General features: G+C 48.0%; 1 protein-coding gene across 1 annotated transcript in view; it reads left to right on the top strand.

Moving 5' to 3' along the window:
• LOC114778005 (vacuolar protein sorting-associated protein 13A-like) overlaps positions 1-22,681 on the top strand; it is a 34,540-nt gene that overhangs the window by 1,903 nt on the left and 9,956 nt on the right. Inside the window, 44 exon segments of the mRNA XM_028967059.1 lie at positions 125-220; positions 304-405; positions 933-1,042; positions 1,154-1,213; positions 1,583-1,642; positions 1,724-1,804; positions 2,164-2,221; positions 2,305-2,432; positions 2,992-3,098; positions 3,178-3,349; positions 3,432-3,494; positions 4,862-4,991; positions 5,134-5,228; positions 5,354-5,496; positions 5,573-5,774; positions 5,955-6,069; positions 6,552-6,688; positions 7,009-7,141; positions 7,242-7,359; positions 7,472-7,616; positions 7,682-7,766; positions 7,886-8,070; positions 9,032-9,188; positions 9,291-9,370; positions 9,522-9,581; positions 9,687-9,897; positions 10,154-10,270; positions 12,871-12,974; positions 13,218-13,385; positions 14,279-14,586; positions 14,703-14,850; positions 15,125-15,257; positions 15,368-15,486; positions 15,758-15,927; positions 16,273-16,496; positions 16,866-17,203; positions 17,550-17,903; positions 18,290-18,391; positions 18,470-18,622; positions 18,723-18,984; positions 19,869-20,029; positions 20,123-20,226; positions 21,810-22,095; positions 22,170-22,580. Coding sequence (XP_028822892.1) covers positions 125-220; positions 304-405; positions 933-1,042; positions 1,154-1,213; positions 1,583-1,642; positions 1,724-1,804; positions 2,164-2,221; positions 2,305-2,432; positions 2,992-3,098; positions 3,178-3,349; positions 3,432-3,494; positions 4,862-4,991; positions 5,134-5,228; positions 5,354-5,496; positions 5,573-5,774; positions 5,955-6,069; positions 6,552-6,688; positions 7,009-7,141; positions 7,242-7,359; positions 7,472-7,616; positions 7,682-7,766; positions 7,886-8,070; positions 9,032-9,188; positions 9,291-9,370; positions 9,522-9,581; positions 9,687-9,897; positions 10,154-10,270; positions 12,871-12,974; positions 13,218-13,385; positions 14,279-14,586; positions 14,703-14,850; positions 15,125-15,257; positions 15,368-15,486; positions 15,758-15,927; positions 16,273-16,496; positions 16,866-17,203; positions 17,550-17,903; positions 18,290-18,391; positions 18,470-18,622; positions 18,723-18,984; positions 19,869-20,029; positions 20,123-20,226; positions 21,810-22,095; positions 22,170-22,580 — 6,695 coding nt within the window.

Genomic DNA, 22,681 nt, shown 5'->3' with positions numbered 1-22,681 from the left:
TGCGGTAAACCCGCGAGCATCTGACTGAATTAGAAAATGCAGCATTTTCACGTTGAATCCGCAGCCGCTCTGGTCTTGTGTTGGAGTTGCGTATCCGTGTTTAAATACGTGTGTGTTTGTGTAGGGCGGCTAGAATTAAAAATTCCGTGGAAGAATCTGTACACCCAGTCAGTGGAGGCCACGCTGGATGAGGTCTACCTTCTCATCGTGCCCACAGCCAGTAAGTGTGTGTGTGTGTGTTTGTGTGTGTGGAAGCTGCTATTTAAAATGAAAGATGTCGTTTTTGTCCTGTGCGTGTTCCAGGTATAAAATACGACGCAGTGAAGGAGGACCGGCAGCTTCAGGAGGCTCGACAGCGAGAGCTGCAGCGGATTGAAGAAACCAAACAAAGAGCAGCTGAGCAAGGTGTGTGTTGTCCTGAGTGACAGGTGTCATTTAAAAACTGGAGATGTTGTGTTGCTCTCTGCTGGGAACAATTCTTTTTCTTTTTTTTTTTTTTTTTGATGTTCATGGGTAGTGTAGTTTAAAAAGCTTCGCAGATTAAATTGTTCATGTACATTTACAGCATTTATCAGACGCCCTTATCCAGAGCGACTTACAGTCAGTAGTTACAGGGACAGTCCCCCCCCGGAGACACTCAGGGTTAAGTGTCCTGCTCAGGGACGCAATGGTAGTATGTGGGTTTTGAACCTGGGTCTTCTGGTTCATAGGCGAGTGTGTTACCCACTAGGCTACTACCACACAAAATTTTCATGTTTGGTGCTTTTTGCTGCTGTGCAAGGCATCGTGGGTAATGTACTTTAAAAAGCTTCAGAGGTTAAATTGTTCATGTTAGGTGATTTTGCTGCTGTGCATGGCATCATGGGTAGTAATGCTTTTAATGCGCTGCTTTAGTGGAGCAGGGTGAGAGATCGCTGCGGTTCCCTTCACAGACAACCCAAAGCAGGAGAAGCAAGATACGTTTGTGGAGAAACTGGTCACTCAGGTCATTAAAAACCTGCAGGTGAAGATCTCAAACATCCACGTCCGATATGAGGATAATGTAAGTTTACACACACATGCATAGGTGTGGCTCGTGGGCGTCTTGAGTCATTTGCAATTCTTGATTTTGTGTGTGTGTGTGTGTGTGTGTGTGTGTTGTTGTTAACTACAGGTTACAAACCGCAACTGCCCGATTTCATTTGGGGTCTCTCTACAGAACCTCAGCCTACAGGTAACACACACACAGGGACATGCTTATAAGAGCTATTGACATTAATCTCACCACCGATGCAGACGTGGATTATTCTGAGTTACACTTGTAAACTTTAAATATACAAAATCCCAATATCACAGTCAATAAGATAATTTATATGCTGTATATACCAGAGCTGTAAGTAAATCTTGGCCGGGTCGGGTTCAGGACTTAACTCTCATCTCACTGACTTACTGGAAAACATGATGTGAAGTAATGGGAGGCGTCGTGACCCGTCGATAATCATTTACACGTCTGATGCTCATGTCAGGAAAGGTTGTCTGAGAGTTCGGTGTTCCCACCAAGGTGCCGTGCATGCTTTTTAATGATTGCATTTCGACGTTTCAGACTGCTGATAAGAACTGGACTCCGTGTCTCCTGGACGATAAAGCGAAGCTGTTTTATAAGGTATCTGCCGCACACGCTCAGATGCTCACAATCAGCACGCCACACGAGCCGACCCCTGCTCACCCTCTCTGTCGTGTGCAGTTGGTGCGTCTGGACAACCTGTTTGCTTACTGGAACGTCAACTCCGAGCTGTACTCCAGACAGGCGGCAGACGAGGCGCTGGTAATTATACACGCTTATGCACACTCGCGTGCAAACGTTTATATGCTGAACCTGCCGAAATGTTCAATAAAGTCCAGCAAGTTCGCCATAATCAGCCATTAGTTGGTAAGACACCCCCCTCTGACCCAGACAAGCACCCCACTTACGATTATCGCGTCCCTGTCACTACTGATTGTATCCAGAGCAACTTACAACCAGTAGTTACAGGGACAGTCCCCCCCTGGAGACACTCAGGGTTAAGTGTCCTGCTCAGGGACACGATGGTAGTAAGTGGGGTTTGAACCTGGGTCTTCTGGTTCATAGGCGAGTGTGTTACCCGCTAGGCTACTACCACACGCTTCTTTCTGCCTTTCACACAGCGATGTCTGAGGCACAACATCGCGGTGGAGACCACCATCCCTCACGACTACCACTACGGTGAGCTCTTGTGTTTCGTCCTGAGCCTTTATTTTTTTTCGGCGAGTGTTCTCTGCCGCTCACCGACCGCTCTCGTTCCTCAGTGTTCCGGCCGATTTCGGCCAAGGCCAAGCTGCAGATGAACCCCCGTTCCGATGTGGACTTCTCCTCGCCACGAGTGGACCTGATGGTCAACCTGCCTGAGATTTCCATTGAACTCAGCAGAGCTCAGGTGGCTGCATCTCATAATGAACTGAGACCAACTTCTGTTCAGCTACAAAGTCTTGGTCCAAGTTGGTGATCCACAATTTTCATACTCGAATAGTCATGCGCTATGAAACTGCTCCCATTTAGCTTCTGGATTTAATTTAGTTTGCTGCACACTACATTACAAACAAAACTCAATTTTCCAAACAAAAAGTTAGAATGGAGAATAGAATAATTTTTTTTCTGTTAGCATCAGTACAACTGGGCAAAACATTTTACAACATAAGGCAATTTCAATCACAGTTCATGGACACGCACAAATAAATCAAATAAAAAATAGCGTATGATATGGAGGATGAGATGAATTTGCGGGTTTCTCCCCAGTCGCTGCACGTATTGAACAGTGTCTGGACGTCAATGTTAAAAATACGTCTGGCGACAACTGTGTTCGTTTCCTGTGGATCTTCGTCCACGATGTCGACCTATCGCTGCACTCCCAGGTTCATGGAGCCTGTGTTCGTCTTGTTGGGTGTGTCGTGCTCCTGTTTTGTGGTAACGCGACTCTTGACCTTTCACCTCTGCAGTATGTCAGCATTTTGGAGTTGCTGGGCTCGGTGGATATGATGTCACGGAACCTGCCGTACCGAAAGTACCGTCCGGAACTTCCTCTACATAGCAACGCGTTCCTGTGGTGAGTGTGTGTGTGTGTGTGTGTGTGTGTGTCCAGGCCTCACCGGCCTTGATGGTTTCTTGGCTGTTGTGGATGTCAGGTGGCGGTACGCCATAACCGGGGTCCTGGAGGTCAACGTGAAGCCTCGGCTGCGCATGTGGTCTTGGAGACGCATCCGTGAGCACCGGCAGCATGTCAAGCTCTACAGAGAGCTCTACAAGAAGAAGATCACCAACAAGAAGCCCAGCGAGAGCGTCCTCAAAGAGCTGGAGGTGACATATCAACACACACGCTACCACGCACAGACACACACACACACACACACTCATAGAGGCGCTTTCTGGTCGTCCGCAGGAGACTGAGAGAACCCTGGACATCTTCAACATCACACTGGCCCGCCAGCAGGCGGAGATGGAGGTAAGCTGCATCTCTCTCTACTTCAGGTTTGCTTCGGGACTGACCTCCTATTCCAAAATCCACAAAAAGCTTTTTAGCCATGAAATCACAAGCCTATTTAAATACTTAATCGAGATGTCGTATGTAATGTGTAAAAGACACACTTTGAATACTATTGCAGTGTACGTGTAAAGAATGTATGAAAATGAGAGAAAGCAGGGAGGGAGGGAGCCTGGAGAAGCAGGAGAACCTCGTTTATGCTCCCAGAAAGGTTGCCACGGACCAGTCAGAGGTTCCTGCCTTGTCCAAGCTGAACTCCTGATACAGCAACACACTGGTCCTCCAGCCCAGACCTTCCCGTCATGGCACCTCAGGCCATTTGTTGGCCTTTTGGCGCCCTGGTGATGCTTCTTGTTTATGAGGGGAAGGCCACAGCTTGGAGATGTATTGGGGGTCTTCTTTAAAGCATCAACTGTCATGGACCTGGAATCTCCCATCGTCCAATAATATTAAAGATATTTAATAGTCACTTTGATTCAGATTATTTCCAATATATTTGAAATAGACCTAAATAGTTTAATTTGGTATTTTGAACATTGACCCACTTCGTTGTCTTTTTGTACTTGATCTGTACAGGCTTTCCACCGAGCTTCATAGTGTCTTATTTAGTGACAGTGACGTGATTGTCATTGTGGAACACTGCAGCACGGCACATGGTGACACGGTGAAACGTGTCCTCTGTATTTAACCATCACCCTTGGTGAGCAGTGGGCACCATGACAGGCGCCTGGGGAGCAGTGTGGGGGGACGGTACCTTCATTCATTGGTGGGTCGGGATTCGAACCGCCGACCTTCTGATTTAAGATTTAGGGGCAGTGGTGGCCTAGCGGTTAAAGAAGTGGCCCCGTAATCAGAAGGTTGCCGGTTCGAATCCCGATCTGCCAAGGTGCCACTGAGGTGGCACTGAGCAAAGCACCGTCCCCACACACTGCTCCCCGGGCGCCTGTCATGGCTGCCCACTGCTCACTCAGGGTGATGGGTTAAATGCAGAGGACAAATTTCACTGTGTGCATCGTGTGCTGTGCGGCTGTGACAATCACTTAACTTCAAGAGTCTGCTTTTTTTACCCGCTAGGCCACCGCTGGCCTGGTGAGGTCAGCATATGAACGTGTTAACGGCAACATAAACAGTGGTCATGGCGCCTCAATGCATCAGGGGTAATTGGTACATTTTAATAAGTTGTTGTAATAACATTTCTGACCAACTGGACTTTGGTGATGTTTAGATGTTAGCAGCCTGCAGGAAGACCTCTCAATGGCCGTTTCATTTAAAAAGGAAGCGCGACTTTGTGAAATTGGGAGCATTACTAAATGACATGCTGTTGCCAGGTGTCCAAGGCGGGTCTGAAGGTGTTTCGGCCGGGCCAGAAGGAGGAGGAGCAGTCTCAGGGCTGGTTCGGCTGGATTGGAGGCTGGTGGGGGGAGAACGCCCCCCAGAGCAAAGAGGTCAAACCCGGAGGTACGCCACCGAGACCAGTGATGTCGTACGTGCGAACGTGCACGACCCTGATTCCACTGCTAATAAACATGGCCTCTCTCTGTTATTGATCATGTCGCGCCTGTGAACTGCCCGAAACGAACCCGTGACCCCCGTCCTGCAGGCTTCGATGGGCTGATGACCTCTGCAGAAAAGGCCAAACTCTACACAGCCATCGGCTACAGCGAGACAGCCGTCAACCACAACCTGCCCAAAACCGTGAGTTCTGCCTCCGTAAGTCGGGCGCGGCGCCTCTCAGTCCCTCAATCTGAGTGTGTGTGTGTGTGTGTGTGTGTGTGTGTGTGTGTGTGTGTGTGTGTGTGTGTGTGTGTGTGTGTCTTCAGTTTGAAGATATGAAAGTGAGTTTCCAGCTCGTCAGCATGTGTCTGTGCATCAAAGAGAGTTATGATAAGCCTGAGATCATCCGACTGGCCGTCAGCGACCTGAGAGCCAGGCTGGCACAGAGGTCGGGAGCACAGGCCCTGAGGTACACACACTCACACACACTCTGTACACACAAGCGTTCACACAAGCGGTCACGCTGTAAATCCCATCCTCCGCAGCGTGTTGGCGCAGCTGAGTTTGTTCGAGGTGACGGGGCAGCCCAGGGACAAGGTGGCGCCCGTCCTGCTGTCGTCGCGCAGCCTCGCCGCCGAGAACCGCGACCCGCTGCTGAGTCTGATGTTCCAGACGAACCCGCTGGAGGGAAACGCTGACCAGAGGCTGCAAGTAGAGGCTCAGCCTCTTGAGATCATCTACGATGCTGTAAGTGCGTCTGGGCCCGATCTGACTTGGCATCTGTATCCACGTACACCACAACTGGGGGTCGTGTGTGTTTTGTGTTTTTATCTCCTGTTGACTGTCTGTGTGTGTGTGTGTGTGTGTGTGTGTGTGTGTGTGTGTGTGTGTGTGTGTGTGCGTGTGTGCGTGTGTGTGTGCGCGTAGATGACCGTGAACAGCATGTCTGCATTTTTCCAACCCCCTGACGATTTGCAACTTGATGAATTGACCAACGCCACTCTAATGAAGTTGGAGCAGTTCAGAGATCGCACTGCCACTGGTGAGACACGCACACACAGTAGTGAATGGGTATGAGAGGAGGAAATCCCAACCAGCCCAGAAGATGAACCTTAATGTTTCCGGACTCCTGTTATGAGAGTAATTGGTGTTGCCAGATACGTGATCATTTCAGTCTTAAAACAGATTCCAAGGAACTGTTAAGTCATGCCGCTGGCAACCACGACTAAGATACTCAATACTCATTCTAAAAAAAGCATTTTTTCTTACATGATCTGGCTCAGAAGCCCCCAATCTGGCAACACGAGGTCCTGTTTCCTCCCTTTTCCCAATTTTATTTCTTGTTGTTGCTCGGAATACCCTGCATTCGGCAAACTTCACAATCCCTGCCTTAGACATCTGGGGACCACGCCCACTACAAAAGTAAACATGCAGATTAATTATCAGTACTCGAGAATGTGACATTTGTTAAATAAACCGTATTAATATGTATTTATATTGTTGTGTGTGTGTGTGACACTGCAGGGCTCATGTATGTGATTGAGACGCAGAAGGTTCTCGATCTGAAGGTGAACCTTATGGCTTCATATGTCATCGTGCCTCAGACTGGGTTCTATGACCGACGGCAGAATCTTATGGTGCTCGACTTGGGTCAGCTGAAGGTGCTGGAGCTTTTAAATTCTGTGTGTGTGTGTGTGTGTGTCTGTGTGTTATCTACAGAACAGAATACTGGGTAGGCGTGCTCTAGTAGCACACACTGCACCTTATTCTACTGCTCCTCACATTATTTTAAACCAGCTTTCGGTTTATGACTAGTTTTGATAGGATAAGATGGTCGCTGAAACTGGAATGGAAACGCCCCCCTCAAAAATGAAATGTTCCAGGTCAGATGTTAACTTGTGTATAATGTGTGTGTGTGTGTGTGTGTGTGTGTGTGTGTGTGTGTGTGTGTGTGTGTGTGTGTGTGTGTGTGTGTGTGTAGATGAGCAGTAAAACCAGGCAGGGTCTACCACAGCTCTCTGTAGGCATCAACACCCTGGAGGACATCATGTCCAGAGCCTATGACAGCTTTGACATCCAGCTCACCAGTTTACAGTTCCTCTACAGTAAACCAGGTATACACGCACACACACACACACACACACACACACACACACACACACACACACAACTGACGACACATCATGAAAATAACACACACTGTTTATGGTGCAGGAGGAGACTGGACAGCAGCTCGCAAGCTGAGAAGCTCTGATCTGCACATCCTGGAGCCAGTGGATCTGAAGATGGAGCTGAGTCGTGCCATGGTGGTGACCGACTCCAGGATGCCCAAGTGAGTGATTTATAGCCCGGAGCATGTGGTCCTCTTGTAGCTCGCCCCGATCCGGTGCTTGTGTATAATGTGTGTGTGTGTGTGTGTGTGTGTGTGTGTGTGTGTGTAACAGGTTTAAGATGTCCGGTATGTTGCCTTTGTTGTCGTTGCGGATCTCTGATGACAAACTCCGCGGCGTCCTGGAGTTGATTGACAGCATCCCACTGCCTGAGGCTCGTCGTGCCCCAAAAACAGCACCAGCACAGTCCACCCCCAGGGTGAGTGTGTAAATGTGTGTGTGTGTTGGTTCATCATGTAATGGAGTTGTTACTGTTTGTTGTAGGTTTCCAAACAGTTCCCCACACCTCAGCTCACTCCACGGAGGCCGGCTCTCCCCGAACTCCGCTCCTCGATCATCTACGACACGGGTACGAGCGTCGGAACAGCGTCCTGCATCTGAGATATTCTACTGTTCGATACGATGGCTGCTTCATAAGCGCTCGTGCTCGTTGTGGTGCATGTTGATGAGACTCTCTGGCATCTGCAGTGTCCATCAGCTCAGAGGAGGAGATGTTCTATGACGCGCCCAGCTCTCCGGTTGAGGACCTGCCTTTCTTCGAAGCTCCGGGCGTCTCTCTGTCACGGGTGCCTTCCCTCAAAAGGAGTTCCGCCCTTACCAGAGACCCGCAGAAGAACATGACTGACTTCCTCATGACGTTTGAGATCAGTGAGGTGAGTGTCTCTGCGTGTTATTGCCACTGCGTGTTATTGCGGTTGGTGGTCCTCCAGAATTTGCTGCTGCATTCATTCTTTTCAGGGGGGCAGTGGTGCCCTGGTGGTTAAGGAAGAGTCCCCGTAATCAGAAGGTTGCCGGTTCGAATCCCGGTCCGCCAAGGTGCCACTGAGGTGCAACTGAGCAAAGCACCGTCCCCACACACTGCTCCCCGGGCGCCTGTCATGGCTGCCCACTGCTCACCAAGGGTGATGGTTAAATGCAGAGGTCAAATTTCACTGTGACGCATATTTTGAGCGGCAAAAAAATTAAGATCACAACAATATTCTAATTTTGAACTACAATAAAAAAAAATATATACACTTAAATTATGATTAGTTCCCCAAAGTCACAGGGAGCCGCAGGCTAGTAGTAGTCTAGTGGGGCTAGACACTCGCCTATGAACCAGAAGACCCAGGTTCAAATCCCACTTACTACCATTGTGTCCCTGAGTGTCTCCGGGGGGGGACTGTCCCTGTAACGACTGATTGTAAGTCGCTCTGGACAAGGACGTCTGGTAAATGCAGTAAATGTATAAGGAAAAGTCTTGCTTTAGATAGATGTTAGTCCAGCACTGACTATAAAGTCTTTATTTCTCACGCTGTCATGCCCGGTGTCTCGGGTGGCTTTTTGCAAGGTAGGATGTTGCTTGTGATTAATTCATTCAGAATGCTTGAATCAAAGCAAAATAAAAGGCATGTAGTTAGTTCCTCCTTTCCAAGCGTTAGTTCTACTTTTGCTAGGTTTTTCTCTGTAAATCACTATGAATACTTACCACACACCTCATCTTTTTTGAACCCATTTTTGTTCCCCGTTAACAAGAATTTTCGGAATCTTGCTGATGTGGACAGAACTATAGTAATGAAGTTCACAAGATCGCCATGTCGCATCAGTTTCATGGTCCCTCCATCTCTCTCTCAGCTCTCTGTCCAGCTCTGCCGTCTGAGCGAGGGACAGGAGGTGCCCGTCCTCCACCTGAACATAGAGGGTCTGGGGGCGGAGCTGAAGCTGCGCACCTTTGACCTGTCGGTCAACACCTTCCTCAAGGAGATTTGCCTCGCCTGCCCAGAATACATGGGTGAGACACACACATGCACACATACACACACATCTGCCCTTGTTTAAGGGCAACACTACATGTTGGAGAATCATGGCACGTTTATCTGTGTGTCCTCTCTAGATGGAGACGACCGGCCAGTTCACCTCATCACAACTCTGGACAACACAGAGGAAGATCTCCTCATGTTAGAATATATAAAGGTATTAAAACCTGCTCTGAATATAAACATGATATTATAGGATAGTCCTATGAGTGTGTGTGTGTGTGTGTGTGTGCACCTTTCATACATACATCCTGCTTTAAAACACGTTGATCTATTTTGCATGGAAATTGTGTGTGTTTGTATTTCAGGCAGACAAAACCAGCCCTGATTTCAAAACTGAGTACAAGAACACAGAGCAGCTTGTGAAGGTGAGAGAGTGAGTGTGTGTGTGTGTGTGTGTGTGTGTGTGTGTGTGTGTGTGTGTGTGTGTGAGCCTCAGCAGATCAGATGTCAGTTCTGACTTTTGTTTCCAGGTGAATTTCTCGTCTCTGGATGTGCACCTTCACACGGAGGCGCTCCTCAACGCCATGAACTTCCTGACCAATTTGATGCCTCCAAGCCACCAAAACCCAGTCACGGACACACCCGCTGACCTGCCGACTGTTCCTGAGGAAGAGGAGGAGGGCGAGGAGGAGGGACTGGATGAGATAAAGGAGGAGGTGTCTTCAGTTGCTAAGAAGCAGAGTATGTCTTCTTTACAGACGCATTTACAGCATTTACAGTCTTGGTATCACCAACGGTGTAATGCTGTAACCTCATTTTTCACAGTCCAATCACATCAGACTTGATATATGAGACACTTTATTCATGGAAAAAAAAAATCCTGATGACCGCCCTTTCATAAAATTGTAGTAGACCAGTACACCAGTAGACCATGAGATGCTTTGAGAACATTTCTCTATCTCTCACTCTATCTCTCTCTCTCTGCTCTCACCAGCAGCTGTGAAGAAGTCGAAATATGAAGACGTGTTGAATTTGCACATCAGAGCGGACCTGTCGTGCCTGAAACTGTTCATTCGGGGACAGGAGTCTCAGATCGCTGAGATCGGCATCGAGGGTAAAGAGTGAAAGCAAGAAAGTTGTGTGGCACTGACACCAACGCACCCTGTTACTGTCGTGAGAGCGGCTCATTACTGTCAAAGCGCTGACTCGGCACTTGTGAAAGTTAAACGACATTCTTTTAGCCACAGATTCTGGACACTGTGTTGTTTTTGTACTCGTGGACCTAACAGCTGCCTTTGACACAGTGGACCTTAAGATCCTCCTGTCTCGTTTGCACAACTCAGTGGGCATTAAGGGTGGTGTTCTAGCGTGGATGAGAGAAGTTTTTGTGTCCGTATCGGCGCCACAGAGTCTACGCCAGCGCCTCTCACGTACGGTGTGTCTCAGGGTTCTATTCTTGGACCTCTTCTCTTTGTACTTACTTCCTCTAGGTTCAATTATTCAGAAAGATGGCATTTCTATGCCAAAGACAGCCAAATCTACACTACTCACAATAAGTTAGTGGATGTCATGCATACGTTGTTTGTTTCACTTTAGACATTTGTGGGATAGGGAGGTGATAGACACTCTTCATTTAGTGTTTTAAATGTAATGGTCTCATTACTCATGTAATGGTCTCATTTCTCAATGTGGCATCAATTTCAACATTCTGTGGGTATAAAATACCTGGTATTGCCAGTAAGTCATTCCAAGTTCATCATTCAAACATGAACACACACTTATTGGACGTGCAGCGTCACCTGGCCATGGTGCCTTCGGGTCGGTGGCAGGCAGTCAGATGTTCACAGTCAGATGTGAACTTGGTGTGTCTCAAAGTGTCATCAGCAGACTTTCATTAAGACACAGAACTACTGGCAGAGGTCATGACGGACCCAGGAGTGGAGCCCCACGAGTGACAGAACGCAATAATGACCAGTAACTAAGGACCTATGCACTTTATTTATTGTTGTGTTCCTTATTTATTTCTTACAGTACATCTCAATGGGCTTTAACAGGCCCTACAGTTGACCCTTCTGCACACCAGGAAAAACTCCTTCCAGGGTAGAGTGAGCCTGCAAATGGTGTCAGTGCAGGGCTGGTGATGGTTTGTGCAATAACAGACAGTCCAGTGTTTTAGTCCAGTGTCATGGTCTACATCTACATCTGGTGGTCTCTTCGCTGGAGTCTGCCGGTAGTCTGGGCACTTGATTCCGTGTCTCGGAGAAAACAAACAGAAGCAGGTCAGAGGGTGGCACTGTACGACCGGTACTGAAATATGTGGTAATAGTGGAATATTGGGGCTACAGTGGCCCGGTACCCTAACTAGGACAGCCTAACTAGGGTGAATTTAACACTGTCTGTGTCCAACAGGGGGACTGTGTGATAAAGTGGACTTAATAATTGACAATGTGTCTGGGACTTTAACAGAAGACCAGAGAAAACAGATAGGTTTTGAGATTGGATTTAAACACTGAGACTGTGTCTGAGTCCCGGACACTGACAGGCAAGCCGTTCCACAACTGCGGAGCTCTATAGGAGAAGGATCTGCTCCCAGCTGTGACCTTCTGTACCTTTGGTACCAGTAGTGACCCCGCACCCGTTGATCGAAGGGGGCGTGGCAGGTCGTAAAGACCTAAAAGATCACTCAGGTGTACTGTGGGGCGATGTGGTCAAATTTCCTAGTTCTAGTTAGAACTCTGGCTTCAGCGTTCTGAAGTAAATTCCCCCAATCGTCCACCAATTCTGCCAGCACACCCCCAACTTTCTGTTCATGGATAATGCTCAACCACAGCTCGACTTCAGGAAGTTGGGGTGCCTCATATGGTATGATCATCATCTCCTGAATGGAAACCTTTAGAGTACGTCTGGGACTAGTTGAAGCAGAGACTGAATGATCGTACCCCAGCCCCACGTGACCTGGCAGATCTGTGTGTAGCACTTGTGGAAGAGAGGAGCGCAGTGCCTCAGAACATCATCGTGAGGCTGTGAGGAGCGTGAGACGTTGCTGTCATTGCTGCCATTGCTCGAAACACCCGCTACTGACATTGTCAATTTTTGTTATTTGGGGCTATCCCTGTTATTGTCTGAATTTACATTTACAGCATTTATCAGACGCCCTTATCCAGAGCGACTTACAAATCAGTAGTTACAGGGACAGTCCCCCCCTGGAGACACTCAGGGTTAAGTGTCCTGCTCAGGGACACAATGGTAGTAAGCGGGATTCGAACCCGGGTCTTCTGGTTCATAGGCGAGTGTGTTACCCACTGGGCTACTACCACTACCAATTTCTGGGGTGATAAATATTAAACTAATGAAAATGGTGTTTCTTCTCATACATTATTAGTAATATCAAAGGGAACTTTTACTTATTTCATTAAAAGTCAGCACTCATGTAAATAACGATATCCCTAACTTACTGTGAGATAAAAAAAAAAACACATATTCTGCAAATTCGTTACAGGAGTGTATTGCAGAAATTAAAACATGGATGTCAATTTAAACTTGAAGTTGTCAGGAGAGCAGCGGCACGCTGCTGTGGCGAGAGTGGCCCGTTATTGGCGCACTGATGGAATTTTGACGGATCTTAATAGCACGTGGAACTGTCAGAAAAGTAGTCTTTTTTTTTCTGTGTGTGTGTGTGTGTGTGTGTGTGTGTGTGTGTGTGTGTGTGTGTAGGCCTGGTGTCTGAGGTCCAAATGAAGAAGAAGTCTGTGGAGGTTTTGGCCAAACTGAAGGACATCATCATCCTGGACTGTGATAAGGAGGCTCTTTACAAGAAGGTTAGTAACATGTGTGGATACGATCACATTAAATCATCCATTATCTGCATATAGATGTTTCTGTTGTTTAGTATATTAGTTTATTTTTTTTATTAGGTATACCTGTCCAGTTGCATATTATCACTAATATCTAATCAGCCAATAACATAGCAGCAACTCATGCACTCTGGTATCTAGTGGTGAAGTTCACACCATGCATCAGAATCTGGCAACCGCAACCTGGTGGCTTTGTTGCTCTGGTAGGCCGTGTCCATAGCTGACAAGGAGGTGTTTGACTTCCACATGGTCAACCACACGGATGCTACTGAGGGCGAAGCCTACATGGACATGAAGCGCGTGGACACCAGCGTAGCCCTGACTGTGGGCTGCATCCAGGTCATCTTCCTCAACAAGTTCCTCTCCTCCATCCTGGTAAGATTCTACTGATCCCAGTGCAGGGCTGCCCAATAAGATCATTATTTATTTGGAACACCTAGTCTTTGTTAACCGATTTAAATGTACCTCAACACCGAAATGTGAATTAAACAAACTATAAAGTTATTAAAAAAATTCAATAAAATCTAGAATGTGAATAAATACTAGGGGTGTTGAAATTAATCGTTTAATCTGTGCACCGCGATGCAGACGTGGATGATATTGTGCAGTGCACAACATAATCCATTACATCACAAAGACGTTGCTTGGTGATTTTTCTGGCAGCGGCATAAAAATCCTCGTTAAAAAGTAGTGCCGGTAGTGACTGTGGCGGCCTGATCTAAAGAATACAGCCACTGCGCGAACCGTATTTTCAGGTAGCGTAAATGTAAAACGGAGCGACTGAAAAGCCAGCAGTGAAAGTGTGAAAATGAATGAAAAAACAGCGAGATGTAAGAAAAACGGAGGTTGTCAAAATTCCAGCCTCTTATTTTACGATTCAGCGTCGTATTTCTGCTTGATATGAGCAAAGTTTTGTTTTAAAATCTGATTCCACATTTTTCTGCCGTTTGTGGTGTCAAAGAGACCTTAAGGCGTGTATTTGGAAACATCATGTGACCAGTGATGTTCTCTCCGCTAATAAATAGTGAATAAAAATATGTAAGAAGTCGCATGACTGCCATACTTCGCACTGGTTCTTTTGGCCTGTTATGCCTATTCTGGCTGATTTGCTTTTTGGGGTTTATTTCTTTATTTCTTTTATCAAATCCATATCCTCCCGCTGGAGATGTAGACCTGCACAAAAAATAATGGGATTGTTTTATCACAAGTATATAATTTTCTTTTAATGAAAAGTCCAATTCGATGAACTGCTGGTTTCCTTCCACCAGACTTGGATCGATAACTTCCAGACGGCGAAGCAGACCCTGGCGGAGGTGACCGCTCAGGCCGCGGAGAAGGCGGCGGTGGGCGTGAAGGAGCTGGCGGAGCGCAGCACGCGCATCTCGCTCGACGTGCACATCAACGCGCCGGTGCTCTTCCTGCCCCAGTCCTCCACCTCCACCAACGTCATCGTGGCCGACCTGGGCCTGGTGACCGTACACAACCAGTTCGCCGTGGTCCAGTCAGCCACACACACCTCCATACCTCCCGTCACCGACAACATGACCGTGGGCCTGAGTGACCTGAAAATGTACAGGTGAGCAGAACCGGCGTGTCTTCTCTCCTCTATACGACTCAATTGGAAGATTAAAAGTGAGAAAATTTGAGATTTGTAGTACTGTGTTAAAAAAAACGGATGTTAATGCTCTACAGGACGACGTTTGATGGTGACAAGTTCCAGAATGACATGCAGCTGTTGAAGCCTGTGAACATGGACCTGTCGGTCAAACGAAACCTCTCTGCATCCTGGTACCACAGTGTTCCAGACATCGAGATCATCGGCCACCTCAAACCGATGAATGTAAGGACGAGGGGATGGTGGCCAAAGTACTCCACCTAGTGGTGCTTTCTTATATGACATTGAATGAAGTTATTTATTAGGTTTATCCACATATATCAGGAATATTTGCTTATTGTCCACATATGAGGGAAGCTCTGTAGAAACAGTTGGTAGTAACTCTACAGAAGCTCTTCTTGTCCTGAATGTGTTTTTCACTGTTAATGGGTGTTGAATTGCCGCTTGTTATAGTTTTTTTTTTTGTTGTGTGTGTGTGTGTGTGTGTGTGTGTGTGTAGCTTATCCTTGCTCAAGAGGACATGACTGTGATTTTGAGGACCTTGAGCGAGAACCTATCAGAGAAAGCTGATTCTGTCCCAGCACCGGCACCCCCCGACGCTGCAGAAACCACCTCCAGTAAAGACTCCGGTGGTATGAAACACACACTACTAACAGTAGTCCGTCCATATTTCATCACACGGTTACCCCAGCGCTTTTGAACGTTTCTCTGTCATTGTGTGTGTGTGTGTGTGTGTATGTAGGTAACACAGTGGTGACAGCTGCTGTAGTGGAGACTCAGAGGGTCTCTAAAATGAAGAATACACTCAAGCTGGACTTCAAGTTTGACTCTTTAACCCTGGCGCTATACAGCCCCACCGAGGTATACAGTTACATTTACATTCATGCCGTTGGTAGATTATACGATCGTGATGAGAGTCTGGTCAATAACAGTAATCAGCTTTGGCCATATTTACCTGATTGGTGTGTTCTTATGTCGTAAATCTGCCAGTATCAGGAAACAGATGATATTAGTCCACTTGAGAGAATGTATCGTGATCCATTTTTACCCTCCTGTCCTTGACACGTGTGAGTGTGTGTTGCTGCTCGCCTGACTTGGCATGAACGAGACTGTATCTGTGTGACATTTGCAGTCTCGGCTGCTCCACTCTCGGGACGAGCAGCAGACGTTGGCGGAGTTCATGCTGGGCTCGATCTGCACTTCAGTCCTCATGTTCTCAGACGGCTCCATGAAGGCGACGCTGAAACTGTCCGAGTGTCTCCTGGACGACCGAAGACAGCGAGTGAAGAACATCACGTCCAGGTTCTTCACACAAACGTCTCCTCTTTACTTACCCACCTATCCTCCACTCCTCTTTTTCATCCCTACATCCTCACATTAAAGACCAGTCATTTTACAGAGCAACAGTGCTCACACGTTCAGCCTTCCAAACAACACAAATTTCACCTCCTCCGCTCCTCTTTTCATCCTTCCATGACCAAATATCATTGTTGTCCCCACCACATGTCCAGCAATTCCTAAACAATCTGACAATTTCACCCAATTCCACAGAATTTTCCCTTCATCTTCTAACTTCTTCTGACACGTTCTCTAAGCATTTTGTTCGTGAACATGATTAACGTGTCCCGCCGTGCGTGTGTTGTGCAGGATGATGGCAATGCGTGCCGGTGCTCAGAGACGTGCGATGTTGGAGGTCGGGTACCGCGCTGGTCGTGACGGGACGGTGATGGACGCCGTGCTGCAGGATCTCTACCTGTGTGCCAGCATGGAGTTCCTGCTCACCGTCGCTAACGTGTTCCTCAAGGCCTCAGCGCAGGGCTTCTCCAGCACACAGAAGAGCAGCAAACCCAGCAGCTCCAGCAAGGAGACGGGTTCGTATCTGACCGAAAACCAATATAAACCAGTTAACATAAAAAAAGAACTAATCCGTTCCAGCTTATTCTGTTGTGAAAATCATACAGTCGTAATAAAACCATGGAATTGCATGTTGAGGTTATTTACATCGTGTGTGTGTGTGTGTGTGTGTGTGTGTGTGTGTGGATGAAAAACCAATATAAACGTGGGAGGATTAAAACCAGTGTGTGTGTGTGTGTGTGTGTGTGTGGATGAAAAAACAATATAAACGTGGGAGGATTAAAACCAGTGTGTGTGTGTGTGTGTGTGTGTATATATATAGAGTGATTTGATTGATAGTGAGAGGTCACCTTTGCTGATTTTCTGAAAGATCTTCTTATCTACAGCAGCTCCTCCTCAGCCAGTCGTGGCAAAGTCCAACATGAACGTTCTGGTGAAGAACCCAGAGATTGTTTTTGTGGCGGACTTGACCCGTGCCGACGCCCCAGCGCTCGTCGTGACGACGCAGTGTGAGGTGGTCCTGGCGAGTGACTGTGCCGGTCAGACGATGACTGCGGCGGTGACTGATTTGAAGGTGGTGGCGTGTCCGTTCCTCAGCGAGAGTCGCAGGAACACCTCCACCACCACCACGGTCCTGCAGCCGTGCCAGGTCTTCTTCAGCAGCAGCCAGCCCACTGGACAGCCACAGAGCATGGAGCTCAGCATCAACTCACTCACGCTGAAGGTAGCCAAAACATCTCCACACGGGGTCTCCAAAGTCCATGTGTGTCCTGTGACCTTTGTTGTTAGACGTGTGAACCTTCACGGGTCAATTACGATGATCAATACACTGATTATCAATTTCCTGCCGTTTGTGGTGGACTGAACGGCAGTACCAGCGTTCATTTCGAACGTCTGTGTGGATTGAGTGGACGAGGCCGAACTCCCACCGGAGCAGCCGGCACCAGGAACGAAGTCACCAGACAACATCATTGTGTCTGGACCCCTGACCCGGAATATAAATTTCTGTCTGCTGCCCTTCACTTCCCCTCCATCTGAGCCTGGAATGGTGATCTGCTTTTTTATTGAAGGTCTCCCCCATCATCATCAACACCGTCATCACCATCCAGTCCGCGCTGATGCCCTCAGCCGAGACGCCCGAGGAGCTGGAGAGCCCGGTGCCCCACAACCTGTGGGAGCGGCGTGACCTCCGTGAGCTGAAGCTGTGGTTCCTGGAGGAGGAGGGTGAGGAGGACGCCCTCTCCGTCACCCCTCTGGTGCCCCAGGGTGAGTCGCTGCAGGTGGCCGTCGGCTCCATCTGTGTGACGCTGGAGGCTGGCGTGGGACACCGCACTGTACCCATGCTGCTGGCCAAAGCCTCCTTCCAGGGAGACACCAAGAACTGGAGCTCCCTCATCAACCTGCAGAGCCAGCTGAGCCTGGAGGTACACACACACACACACACACACACACACACACTGTATCTGTGCACCGCACCGTATTAGAGAAGAAGTTGGCTGCTGAAGGATGAACAGAGGTCAAGGTTTTAATATGGAACTCGGAGTTGTGAGATGGTGCCACCGTAGATCAGACTGGTGTTTCCACACCAGAAAGCATCCACACCTCGTTATGTTGCAGCCTTATTCCAAAATGGATTAAATTCATACTTTTCTCCAGAATTCTACACACAACACCTGAAAATGTACTTTGAGTTACTTTGGCAGAAATAACATAATAAAATGTGACGCGCTGTAACTTCCCCTCACCTGTCAGTGGTTATAATGTGTGTGTGTGTGTGTGTGTGTGTGTGTGTGTGTATGTGGCTGGTTAGGTGAATTACTTTAATGAAGTCCTGGGTGTCTGGGAGCCCCTTTTGGAGCCACTGGAGGACAAGAGTGGAGACGGATTCAGGCCCTGGACCCTTGGCCTGAAGGTGACATTTTCATTATGTGCACTGTGCTGTGATGTCTTCACCGTAATCACTTTCACGTGAAACGAATCACGTTCACAGATGAAGAAAAAGCCCGTGGAGCATTCTGGGATATCAGACGAGGTGGACTACACCGTGCCGGAGTATAAAACAGTCATTAGCATCACTAGTAAAGACCAGCTCAACGTCATGCTGTCCAAATGTGGCCTCAACATGCTGAGCAACCTGGGAACGGTAAACACACACACACACACACTGCTCTTCAACTGACTCCTGACTTACGGCATCATCCATCCCATAATATGCACGTATCTGTCGCTCGGGGCGTCTGCAGGCGTTCGCTGAGGCTGCCAAGCAGACGTCTGAGTGTTTCCAGCGAGACCAGGCTCCGTTTGTACTGAAGAACCGCCTGGGCGTGGCCGTGGCCATCCTGCACAGCGAGACACTCCACCCGCTGGGCTGCGAGTCCCATGGACGCTGTGTGGAGCTGCAGGACGGAGAGTCTCTGAACATGGACTACACCCGCTCGACTGCAGACTCGGATCAGTTCGCCGCCATGACCAGCCTCAGTGGGAGAAACTACTACATCCAGCCGAGTAAGAGGAACGCAGCCACACACACATTCACCTTCACAGCAGATACCAGACGCCCGGATCAGTCACTACTTACAGGGACGGTCCCCCTGGAGACACTCAGGCCAGGGTGTCTCGCTCAGGGACACGGTAGTAGTAAGTGGGGTTTGAAGTGGGGGTACTAGTCGTCTGTATCTGGGACAGGTACCCAAAAGGCATTTACTTCAACTAACTTTAAATATGATCATAAAAAGAGTTCAATGATGCACCCTAATTCCTCATTCTGGCTGATTTAAACCCCGCCTCTCAAAATAGATATTTTTATTGATTTTAAGCAAGATAAAAACAGCAACAACAAAAAAGAATAAAAATAGATAAAAAATAATAAAAAAAAATACAATGCACACAATATAAACAAGATCTCACTAAGTAAATCAATTCTGTAAGAGTTACATATAAAGGTCGGGTAACATTTCAGTAGAGTATTATAGGACAAATGGCAATTTAGTCATATTCGAAGAACAATAATAATAATAACATTTGAGCAAATAATGGTCCAAAATAATCACCAATGTCTCATAACATTTAAAATGCTCTAATTACTTAACATCATTCAATTAGAATCTCCTCCTCATCATTTTCAAATCAAATTTGCCCAATCTGGCAACCCTGAGAGGAAGGTCTTGTCTGTTCGCATCCTTTGCTCCTAAAACCACAGTTCTGTCACAGTCATCTCAAGGTCCCAAAAAGCTGCAAAACAAAACGGTTCTATTGATGAATGTGACATTTACAAATGTCCCCAACTCGCCACGCGTTGTCATACGTGTCTAATTCAAATCCGTGGCTAAGCTGCTGAGTTCATTAGAAAACGCCTGTTACCTGCACCTGACCTCTCATGCCCCCATCAGCTCCGGTTGGCCACTCGGCAGCGAGTGTCATTCCCGTCATCAAGGTTGGGAAGGTCATGTGCAGTGTCGTGCACAACCCGTCTCAGGTCCGGCGGAACTTCCTCTGCCAGATCTACTCCGTGGACGGGAGCAAGTATATAAAGATCCGCTCCCCTTTCCTGGTGGGTGCTGCCCGGAGCCGATCGATTACGTTCAGATATTACGATATCAGATATCCGGGTTCTACGTTATGGTGTAATCTGTCTCTCCTGCAGATCATCAACCACTTCTCCATCCCCGTTCGCGTGTTTGAGGGCGATGCCTGTCTGGGGACCTCTCTTCCCAATGAGGAGTTCTGTGTTCCACTGGGCTCTTATCGGTGAGTCTCACATACACACACACACTCTTACAGTGGCGAGCTAACCCTCCAAATATGGTAAAACATGGGGACGGTGGATGGAAAGAAACCCACATGAAGCAGAATTTAAAGCCTCGGTGCAGAATTCCAGTCCCACAGTGAGATTTCCCAGGACGTGCCTGTAGTGTGTCTGTAGCTTTAAATGCTAATGAGAAACGGGGCGAGGAGGAGAGCGGCCTATAGAAGTTGAGGGAACATTCGTGGAAATGACGTCATCAACGCCATCCACCAACCACAATGTTTGGCGCAGGCAGGAAGTCGATTCGCCGTTCGCCGTTTTTCCAGAAAAAATTAAATTAACCCAAATACATTTGTGCTTGTTTTTACATCCAATGACTGAGCATGGAGATAATGTTTTAGGGCAGTGGTTCCCAAAGTCGGGGTCGCGACCCTCGTGAGACATTGGGAGGGGGTCGCGAGATGATTTCCAAGAAATCGAATTATTTTTTAAAAACTATAGAAATAACATTTTATCAACATTTTAACATTTTGTTTTATCATTTTATCCACAACTAAAACTAGTAGTTAATAGTTACATAAAAAATAAAACATGCAAATTAAAAAGCCGTCAGCCTTTCAACCCCTGAGGTGATTACGACAGTTTAAAAACATCAGTTTACAGAACCGTGTTGAACATTCCGACATGTGTCTGTAACATGTAGGTAGTTTTCATCGCTTTATGCTTAGGATGTTGTTTTTGTTGAAATAACACTGTTAATATCGACCAATGACGATGCAGACAGGCACTTGTGTACACTAGAAATGAACAACGTGGACGATCCGAGTCACGGTCACCAAAATTGACCCAAGAATGGACTTGCTGTGCCCCAAGCATTGTGCCCACCTATCTCATTAGGTGAGGGGTTCGTTGAGATTAAGCAAATGAGTAAACAGCAATTAAAAAAAAAAAAAAAAAAAATTAAATGGTTTGGTTAGGTCTATTGGCTCATGTGCACCGTTGAGAGATTTGTATATTTTAACCACTTCTGAGGATAGTGGGGGTCACGAGTCACCGGCACGGTTATTTTGGGGGTCGTGAGCGGAAAAGTTTAGGAACCCCTGTTTTAGGGAGAAATTCTCTGGGCGAAAAAAGCATGACAAACAGGAGGTAACCTTTCCCCTTATATCGTCATACGGGGACAAATTCCAGATCCGACCGTCCGAGCTCCCGCTCTCTGAACGGTGAAGCAGAACGACCAAAACTCTCTTCACACCGACCGCCCTTTCTAGCCACCGCAGGACCATAGACGGGCTGGGGGACTAGTCACATTTTCATAACAGGGGACCTTTAATGAATCTGTCCATTTGCAAGTAGACCAAAAAAAGTTCCATTCAGATACATCTCATTAATCCGTTCCTTTATTGGTCGGGGTTCAAGCTTTGCCCTTTAATTTTTCACTAAATAGAAATTCATTTATCATGTTACATAGGAATGAAAAAGGAGTCATTTTGGGACTTTACGCTTCATGCTACTCATGAGCAGCTTGCATAAATCTCTCCGTCAGGCCACATGTCCGGCTCTGACGTCTCCGTTGTCTCTGCAGCGCGACATTGACCCTACAGCCTGTGACGGAGGGGGCGGAGCAATACGAGCGCTCCGCGGGCTTCAGCTACGACTCCGTGACGCAGTGCCCAGGCGAGTGTGTGACCCAGACGTGCCAGCACAGTGACGGCAGTGAGCGTGTTTTCAAGGTGAACGTGGTCCCCTTGCGGGACACCGTGACAACGCGCGACCTGGACGAGGCGTGTGACGAACCGTACGTGCTGCACCTCTGGCCGAGCGTCTGCTTCCGGAACCTTCTGCCATACCCCGTCACTTACTGCTTACAGGTACACACCCTGCTACCCTGCTACCCTGCCCGGCACACGACGCGTCCCCGTCTTTATTCTTCCGTCATTAACAGGACAGGCCGGATCCCACCGCCTCTAGACTGGAGGCGGGCAAATCAACTCATTTGCATACGGCCGTCATAGACCGACACGTCTTGGTGCTCCGCCTCCTCGACTACCTGCAGCAAGACTGGCAGGTGAGCTACAGTCTCCGCAGCAACCAGGAGGAGATCGCCTTCCTGACCTTCCAGTCGCTGCGGCTGGAGGACGGCGAGAGCGAGAGGGCGGAGCTCGACGTGGCGGTGCACGCGAAGTATGAGGCGGGGCGGGCCGTGGTCGCCCTGCACTCCCCCTACTGGATGGTGAACAAAACCAGCCGCCTGCTGCAGTACAAGGCGGACGACGTGCACCGCAAGCACCCCAAAGACTACCACATGCCCCTCCTGTTCTCATTCAAGCCCAGGAACTTCTTCCAGAACAACAAGGTGAGCTCGCGCGCTGAAGGTGTCACAGTGACCGTATATGTTCGTTATCGATCCATTAACACCAGTCCAGTAAATACCTGTACTACAGCCACCCAGGAACT

The sequence above is a fragment of the Denticeps clupeoides genome, unplaced genomic scaffold (assembly GCF_900700375.1).
Source record: "Denticeps clupeoides unplaced genomic scaffold, fDenClu1.1, whole genome shotgun sequence".
NCBI lineage: Eukaryota > Metazoa > Chordata > Actinopteri > Clupeiformes > Denticipitidae > Denticeps > Denticeps clupeoides.
This window is presented reverse-complemented; position numbering and strand designations above follow the sequence as displayed.